This window comes from Nicotiana tomentosiformis, chromosome 4 (genome assembly GCF_000390325.3).
Source record: "Nicotiana tomentosiformis chromosome 4, ASM39032v3, whole genome shotgun sequence".
NCBI classification, from domain to species: Eukaryota; Viridiplantae; Streptophyta; class Magnoliopsida; order Solanales; family Solanaceae; genus Nicotiana; species Nicotiana tomentosiformis.
Genome location: NC_090815.1, coordinates 117,842,230 through 117,851,707, shown reverse-complemented (window position 1 = coordinate 117,851,707; position 9,478 = coordinate 117,842,230). Strand labels below are relative to the sequence as shown.

General features: G+C 30.4%; 1 protein-coding gene across 1 annotated transcript; it reads left to right on the top strand.

The window, feature by feature from the left end:
• The first annotated feature begins 5,389 nt into the window (after window positions 1-5,389).
• LOC104107191 (uncharacterized) lies at window positions 5,390-8,103 on the top strand. The gene is made up of 2 exons (XM_009615927.4): window positions 5,390-6,712; window positions 7,522-8,103. The coding sequence occupies exons 1-2, from the start codon at window positions 5,809-5,811 to the stop codon at window positions 8,022-8,024; spliced, it is 1,407 nt and encodes a 468-aa protein (XP_009614222.1). The 5' UTR covers window positions 5,390-5,808; the 3' UTR covers window positions 8,025-8,103.
• The last annotated feature ends 1,375 nt before the right edge of the window (window positions 8,104-9,478 follow it).

Sequence of the window (9,478 nt, the reverse complement as noted above, 5' to 3'; positions counted from 1 at the left end):
AAACCGTCCCGATAATATCGGTTTCTCTAGACAGTTTTACTGCTTAATAGCCTGTTTGGCCAAACTTCTAAAATCAGCTTATTTTGAGAAGTGTCTTTTCTCAAAAATGCTCTTCTTAGAAGTACTTTTAGAAAGAAAGAGTTTGTGTTTGGTTAGTTAACTTGAAAAGCACTTCTGAGCAGCAATTAGTGTTTGGGCAAGCTTTTAAAAAGTGATATAAAGTGTATTTTTCTCAAAAGTGTTTTTCAAAAAAGTGTTTTGGGGGAGAAGCTATTTTTTTCTGCTTCTCCTCAAAAACACTTTTTTTTTCTTCCAAAAGCTTGGCCAAACACTTCAACATTGAAAAAAGCGCTTCTATGTTTGGAGAAGCTTGGCCAAACAAGATATAAATGGTGATGATTAAGAAACATGAAAGATGGTTAAAGTATAGATCCATCAACTACTCTACAATAATGTAAAAGAAACTAAGCAAAGACAAAGAAAAGATAAATCACACGAGTAGAAAGATATTAACCAAGTTGGGCCTCAAGAATAAAGTCTATAGAAGATTAAATATTCAAAAAGATAAATCTAATACGAAAGGAAACATATTCAATACATTGTATTTTGCTACTCATAATCGTTACAATACTTTGTGTCTTGCTAATGAATATGCTTGAAATAATTTAGAGCATGTTTGGCCATGAAATTTTTTTTACTTTTTCAAAAATAAAACAGTTTTTTCGAAATCAATGTTTGGCCATAAAATTTTTGATTTTCACTTGAAAATGAATTTTGAAATTTTTTCGAAAATTTGAAAAACTCCAAAAAGCTATTTTTTAAAATTTTCACTCATATCACTCACAAAAATTCAAAAACAACCCAAAATTATATTCATGTCCAAACACAACTCTAATTTTCAAATACCATTTTCACTTGAATTTTTTTTTACTTTTTTTAGAATTTTACAATTCTTATGTCCAAATGCCCACTTAGTTTCAGTAAGAGTAGCATAATAGGTTTGGTAATTAGGATTTTAATTTTAATTACTTATTGGCTTGTAACCATTTTTAAAATTCCAAGGCCCAAGGAAAAATTCAATACTTTATTATTTTTAAACTTAATATATAAATATATTTTCTCATATAAAATTATTCGGTACAGTTCGGTTTGTTTTCATAAAATAAAAAACCTAACCTAATTATTGGTACGGTTGTATATTTATATAAGTACCTACAATTTTGTTAAAAGAAACCTAAAAATCGGTCTGGTGCGGTACAGTTCGGTCGATTTAGTCAGTTTTTAAATATCCATTGACACCCCTAATACTATTTTCTGAACAGTAACTTTTTAACTACTAAGTTATTCACCATTAGACATTATATTTCTACTTAGAGTTGAGCGGAGCTAGAATTTGAATCTTATATCAGAACCGATCACTACTAGAAATTGGCCAAAATCAAATGGCAAAACCGACCGATATCGGTCGGTATTGGTAAAATATGACTGAACAACGACCGATTCGAAGCGGTCGGTAGAGCCAAAAGACCATCACAACCGACCGATTTCGGTTTATCAATTAAATTTTACACCCGACCCAAAAAAAAAGGACGGCCGAAAAACTGGTCAACATACTATTTTACCATTAGACCATTGGTGCTTTTTAGTTTAAGACTTTTTTTTATTTTATTTATACTCTTTAATTGCATTTTTAGGCAAAAATAATCGACTATTTTTGGTCGATTTTGGTAAAAAATAAAATAAAATTATCGACCGAAATTGATCGGTTTCTTTTATAACTACCGACCGATTTCGGTCAATTATCTGAATATGTATTTTAAGTTATTTTAAATAAAAAATTGGTTGAAATTGGTTGATTTATTTAAAATTAAATTTGCTCGGATGCAAAAATAATATTTCGTATTTTGGCGCAAAAATAATGATTGGTTTCGCAAAAAAAAATTAAAAAGTTATTTTCAAAAACCGACGGACTAGGAACGATTTTGACCGAATTTCTAATAATGGATGGACCAAGAAAAGTTAGGTAGACAATTCTTGGGGGGGGAGGGGGGCATAGGCCTCGCAAGAACTTGGATTAGCTGATTGTAAATAGCTGATAAGTTTAAAGTGCTGAAAAATATTTTTAAGTGCTGAAACTGCTTTTTTAAATAAGCATTTACATGTTTGGATAGAGTGCTGAAACTAGGGGTATCAATGGATATTCGGAAACCGACTAAATCGATCGAACCGTACATCACCGTACCGATTTTTAGGTTTCTTTTAAAGAAACCATATTTTTTTTTATATAAATCTATTACCCCCATCGATAATTAGGATAGGTTTTTTATTTTATAAAAATAAATCGAAAAAATACCGAACCGTACCGAATAAATTTTACATGTGGAAAATATATTTATATAGTAAGTTTAAAAATAATAATGCATTTTTTATTTGGGACTTGGAATTATGAAAATTGTTACAAGTCAACAAGATATTAAACTCAAAATACTAATTCTTAAAACCTATTATGCTAATTCTACTTAAACTAAGTTATTTCAAGTTTCTTCATTAGCAAGACACAAAGTATTCTAGCTATTATGAGTAGCAAACTACATTGTATTGAATATGTTTTCTTTCATATAATTTAGATTTATTTTTTTGAATATTTAATCTTCTATTGACTTTATTCTTGAGTCTCAGCTTGGTTAATATCTTTCCACTCGTGTGATTTATATTTTCTTTGCCTTTGCTTGGTTTCGTTTACGTTGTTGTAGAATAGTTGATGGATCTATACTCTAGCCATCTTTTATTTTTTTAATTCATCATCCTTTAAACAGTAAAAATGTCTAGAGAGTTTTGCTAAGTCCTATAAAAGAACGTATGTTATTTCATTCTACTTCTACTGGTGAATTTTACATGATATTTAAAAAAATATCGAAAATTAATCGAATCGTACCGATTAGGGGTGTACAAAGAAAACCGATAAACCGCACCAAACCGATAATCCGAGTCAAACTGGGGAAAAAAATCCGATGTGATTTGGTTTGATTTGGTTTGGTATTGGAAAATAAAACCCAACCATAATTGATTTGGTTTGGTTTTAACTAAAAAATTCAAACCGAAACCAAACCAACCCGATAGTATATTTATATAATTTTTAAAAATATTTTATACATATAACTATTTATTGTAATGTAATTTATAAATATTTCTTAAATTTTTTTACAGTTTTATCTTTTAACGTATTATTTCAAGTTTAGACTTAACATTCCTAAATGATAAATAAATTTTATAGCCCATAAATGTAGTAACTCAAACAAAGTTCAAATCAATAGTAATGCTAACAAAAGAAATTCAATTCAATACTAGGAATGATGATAGTATTGGATAATTATTTTAGTTTTACATTGGTTTATAATGAAAATGCATAACGTAGTTTATCTTTTTCGTTAGTGCTTAGTTATGTAGTTAATATTAGTACTTATTAGCTATACTTATTTTAGCATGACCTATATAGTATTTTTAGATTATGTTAATTTTCATTATGTCTTATTAATTAGCAATATTTATTTTATGTAATTTTATTATTTTATCTTTGTTATTGAATATTTTAGTATAATGCTATGACTTATCTCATATTATTGTGCTAGTTTCTTGAAAAACACGTTATATAATTGTATTTTATTAGGACTTAAGAAATATTTGGAGCACAAGTTACATATTTTATGCTATGAAGACTTTACCGGGAAAAATTCGAAAACCCGAAAAATCCCGAGAAAAACCGAGATTGAAAAATCCGACACTATTGGTTTGGTTTGATAATTGAAATATCTGAACCAACCCGACCTATGTACACCCCTAGTACCGATACCGAAGAAAAATCGACATGATTGGGACGGTTTCGAAAAGTCTATTTTGGTTATACATAATAGAATAACCGAAAAATTGGTATGGTATAAATTTTATAAAATAACTGGTCGAACCGAACCATTGACACCCCTAGCTGAAACTGATAATAAGCAGTTAATATGTTTGGTATGAGAAGTGTTAATAAGTTATTTTCTTGTTAAAAAGACTAAAATACCTTTAAATTGTTGACAAAAGATTATGAATTAAAAAGTTTCTTTATAGAGAAAATGATAAACAACGAATATGGAATGAAGAGAAAATTTAAAAATTTATTTTGGGAAAAATATTTTATAAATTTAAAAATATTATTAAAGATAAATTAGTAAAAGTCTTGGTCAAACTAAAAGCGCTTATAAACTGAAAAGTCATAAGTTGGGGGAGACCAACTAATGGCTTATGGCTGATTTTAACTTATAAGCACTTGGCTTATAAGCACTTTGGATGTTTACCAAACGCGTAGAAAAGCCAAAACGTGCTTATAAACCAGTTTGACCAGCTTATAAGCTTAGCCAAACACCCTCTGTAATGGATTTGTTACTTATTTTAGCCTGCAAAATGCGAGAATGGAGAATTATAGATGAAAACCATATAGACAGAAAAAAGTGAAACCTAAAATTTGCCAAAAGATAAGTACCAAAGTAGTGATTTGCATTTAATGATAAGTGAAAACCATTACGCAACGTAGCTCCAAAGACTTTACCAATGCTTATTAACTTTAAACGGCAAAAACCCAAAAGAATCCTAATGTAACCCAATTCTTCGATTGCAAGAATTTTCATGCCTTTTCTTCTCGTTGCTTCTCATCCCTCTCAATTTTCTGGTCTAGACTCACTAATTTGTTCAAATTTGACTTTAAACTTATAAAGAAGAGAAATCAAAGGTATGAGTATCAGATACTTCTGTTCTTGCGTATGTTAACTAAACATCATTTGATCAACTTTTTAATGTGGTGCCTATGCTCGTTATAGTGATGATTTGCAATTCATATATTTAATTTGTTTTTAATTTCTTTCCTTTTTTGAGTTGTATGTTTTTAGAAAATTTTAGATAAGCCTTTTGAGAAAAAACCATTAACAAAGCCATAAAGTTAATTTCAGATATGATCGCTATACTTTACCTACTGTAATGTTAGTGTTAGAAAGCTAATTTTACCACATTAAAGTAATTAAATTTTACTGAGGTAACAGTAAAGTTAGGAAATATTATTTTGCGCATTAAACTAATTGGTTTTGGTCTTTGGCAAATATGAAACTAGTCCAACCATGCATCCTTTGACCTCCATTCAAGAATTTTGGTTATCTAGAAGGGATTACTAACACAAGAGAACTCCCCATTTTGACCTTTCTATGTCCTTTGAAAATGAAATCAAAACAAAAGAAGACGCGTTTCCTAATGCCCAAAAAATGGTGTCGGTTTTTAATAATTATATATGTATTAATATGTATGCCTGTGTTTTGAAAGAGTATTAGAGCAATAATAAAGTTGTTCTCATAAAATTAGTCATTAATGCTTGCATTATGATAGGTAGTCTATATTACACTTTTAAAAGTTACTCCTTCCCGAACCCTACGTGAATACAGAATGATTTGTGAGTCGGATTGCCTCGAGTGCCACCATTTTTTGTCAATAAAGAAAAGGTGTTAATGTTATCTTTCTTATCAGCATGCCACACCATTCTTTCCATTTAATTCTATCTTCTTTACTGTTTCCTTTTTTTAATTTTTCGTCAACTCTCTCCCTCTCTTTCTCTCTTTTTGGTCTTTATTGCAGCCTTTCTTGAACCATTCCTAGTCCCTTGCCGCCACCCCTCATGTTTTTCCTCTGTTACAAAATCTTCCCACAAAATAAAAACTAAAACTTTCTTTAATTCATCTCAACTAACCTAATTCATCTATAGGAGCAAAAGCAGAAGATTTGAAGATGCAAGAATGGTTGAAGATTACTTTTGTAGCAGTTTCAAGTGGAATTCTTGTTTTAATTATGATCATAATAATTCAGAGAAGATGTTGTCCCCGAAAACGTAGAGATTCAAATTCAGAAAGACCTCAGAATTTGCAAAATGGGATTTCAAAACTTCACACTGTAAGTCTTCATCATCTTGATCGTGATGGTACAAAGAAAACAAATTATTATGTTTTCAAACAAGGGACAACATCGGCTAAGAATGTTTTCAATTGGTCTGATCATCCATCTTTAGTAACTGATGCTGTTGAAAATGGATGGTCAAGATTTGCTTTTACAACCTATGCTCCATCTCCATCCGTTCGATCAGCTAGGTCTCTTTTAGGATCATGTGGTGTAGGTGAAAATGGAAGTGAATTGGAAGTTGATATGAATTGGGAAATTTGTCAAGGTTCAGCTGATTTTATGCAAAAAATTAGATTCAATTCTGGGCTTAAAAAACTAAGCAAAAGTTCTAATTTAATGTCAGCTTCTTCTGTTATCAAAACTTCTTTGCCTTTGCCTGGACCCCCTTTAGGAAATTCATCATTTCCACAAGAAGCTTATTTTGAGATTACAATTTTGCCTTATAATCAAGAAGATCGTGAGCTTATGGGAAAAGCAAAGGAGGATAATATTGAGAAAATTAAGCTTATTAGAGAGGATTCTAATTCAAAAGCCAATTCAGAATCTTTGGTTCATGTTACAAGTAGTCAAAGGCAAAATGGACATAAAAAAATTCAAGAATCAAAGGACAATTTCAGAAGTGATTTCATTGTGTTATCAATTGGGCTTACAAATGGTGGTTCTCTTCCACCTAAGATTCCAGGCAGCTATTCAGGTTCTATTGGATTTAACTCAAATGGTTCTGTTTTTCTTGATGGTAAGTTCCTGTTTTTTTCTTTTTTATATTCCTATGTCCATTTTGCTGTAGCTATAATGCTTAAACAGAGTTCTAGAAGTCAATGTTCAGCACTGAAAAATATTCATAAACTTTTCATAGTGGGCTTTTTTTTTCATAATTCTTTTTACCAAAGGTCACATAAGTAAACTGTCATATGTTTTTAATTGTCTATGATCAACATTGTGGAATGGTAAGGCCACAAACAGAATTGGCCACACTGACAACAATCTCAAAATGTTTAATTTCACGTATACTCGCTGAATTTTACCAACAAATAGTAGTAAAGTCACAATTATTTGTTGTCAGTAAATTAATTGAACTTTATCCGATATAATAGAAAATATTAACCACTATAAAAGTAAAGTTACCTAAATGAGTAGGTTTTATCGTTATAGTGGCTAAAGTTTAATGACTTTACTATATTTTATTAGGTAAAGTTTATTATTTTAATGTGACAAAAAATAGTTTTGTAACTTTACCATTATAGTGTGTTATGTAGAGTCACTTTACTATTATCGCAAATGAAGCTTAATTATAATACGAAAAGAATACTTTTGTAACTTTACTATTATAATGGATAAGCCGAGCGTCTAACAGAAATAATTTCTCTATCCTCACAAGATAGGGATAAGGTCTGCGCACTCTACCATACTCAGACCCCACTTGTGGATTACACTGAATTTTTTGTTATTGTATTATTATAATGGATAAAGTTCATGACCATACTTGAAATCATTCCCTCAAAGGAAAAAAAACTCAAGTTTTTTTGTCTTGATAATCTGTTGCAGGAATGAAACTGGTGTATGAATCACAAAGAGAAGAGTGGGGAAAAGCAGAAAAGGTAATTGGTTGTGGGTACAATCCAAGCCAAAAGAAGGTGTTTTTCACAGTGGATTCACTACTAGTACACGAAATCCGTTGCAAATCAGAGGAATTTGGAAATCCATTATATCCAACTTTAGCAGCAAATGGTGACATTTTAGTACTAGTAAATCTTGGACAAAGTGTATTCAGATATCCACCAGCAAATTTTCAAAGGACACCAAATCCTTGCTTCATTGGTCCTTTGGCAAATTCTCCAGTTTTGGGATATGAAGACAGTAAAGAACTTTTTTCAATGGGTAGAATTGATGCTCAGTGGCTTAACAGAAGTACTACTACAACAAGAAGCAATAACAATACTGTCAATAGTTTGAAACAAGTATTAGATTATGATATGGAGTCTGAAGGTGATTTATTTGAAATTGTTTTGGATAATAATAGTTCTTCAAGATCTCCTAACCCTTTGTAGCATAAAAAAAGAATCATATTAAACATCATATTTGTACATGTTTTTGGTTTTAATGAGACATTTAGATTGTCGGTTCCAATTTATTATGTGCAGAGGCAGGCCTACCCTCATTGTCAATACTGTATATTTTGATTGGCACATTAAAACTCAAAGCTTAGGCAGCTGCATTGGTCGCTTCAGAGACACAACTTGACTTTTAGTGTAATACTTGGGTTTAATTTCCACTTCAACATTTGCTCAAAGTTTTATTTTATAGTGATTGTCCCACCATTTTCAAAACCTAGGTCCGCCTCAGATTATGTGGATCCGGCAGACCATTAAGGGCACTAAAGAAGATAGTTCCCTGCCTACTGAAATCATTTCATTTGTCAATTTTTTGGCCTTTTTCTTCGAGGCATAAGATGAATTTAAATAGAGAAATATAATCGTGATTTATATAGTAAGATATACTCCCTACGTCTTTCTTATTAGTCGTGGTTACTAAAAATAGTTATCTCAAATTATTTGTCATTTTAGAAGTTCAAGACAAAATTGATTATCTTTTTTTATTTTTTACCCTTAGTAATAATTATCCTTGAAGACTACAAACACTTAACTTTGTTCAAATACCAGTGAAGAAAGATTAAATATTAATGAATAAGGGTAAAGTAATCAAAATCTCATCCTAATTAATTTTTCTTAAAGGTTGTGTATAAGAGAATTATAACAGATAATATGAGACGGAGAGAATAGTAATTAGTGGTGTTGTCAAACTACTAACAAGATAGTATATAATTGCCTTGTAAATTTCATTAATGATGCTATTCTTGAACAGAGAATTTGTCTTTAGTAAGCCATTTTTGGTCAACGTAAGAGCCAAAGGAATTAAGAAGTGAGAAGAAGTCAAGTCATAATCTCAGAGGAAGCCACCTAATTCCATGTCATTATCAGTTTGTTGTGTTCTAAAATTTGTGTTTTCTACTTGGATTTCTGATATGCACCCTCTAGTCCTTTTTCCCCTTTTTTTATGAAAGAAAAAGAAAAGGCTTTTTTTTTTTGTTTTTTGTTTTTATTGCTTTTTCCATGTTATTCTTGTACGAAGACAACAATAAAGTTCAGAAGACAACAAAAATAAATAAGGCAAAAAGATTTGAAGAATACTTTCTGGTGGATCACATTCGTTGAATTACGGGAGCCAGCAGTTTTATTCTTTAAACATTTTAAAAATATTTTCAGCTCTATAAACTGTAATTTTTAGTATGTTTTTAAGTAGTTTCAAAGCATGTGAATTTAATTTCAAAAATTAAAAAGTCAATGAACAAATACGCTAAGAAATTAGATGCGTTGACTTTTCTATTTCAAGCCATCATTCTTTGTGGGAAAATACCGAGTAGCAAACCATGGAACTCAGTAATTTGTATTAACACTTTCTTCTTTTCCCCTTATGCCACTGCCCTTAGAAGAAAAAAGAAAAA

Coding starts and splice junctions, on each gene's coding strand:
- LOC104107191 (XM_009615927.4), top strand. CDS start 5,809: ATGCAAGAATGGTTGAAGATTACTTTTGTAGCAGTTTCAAGTGGAATT. Junction 6,713..7,521: donor TGGTTCTGTTTTTCTTGATG/GTAAGTTCCTGT, acceptor AATCTGTTGCAG/GAATGAAACTGGTGTATGAA.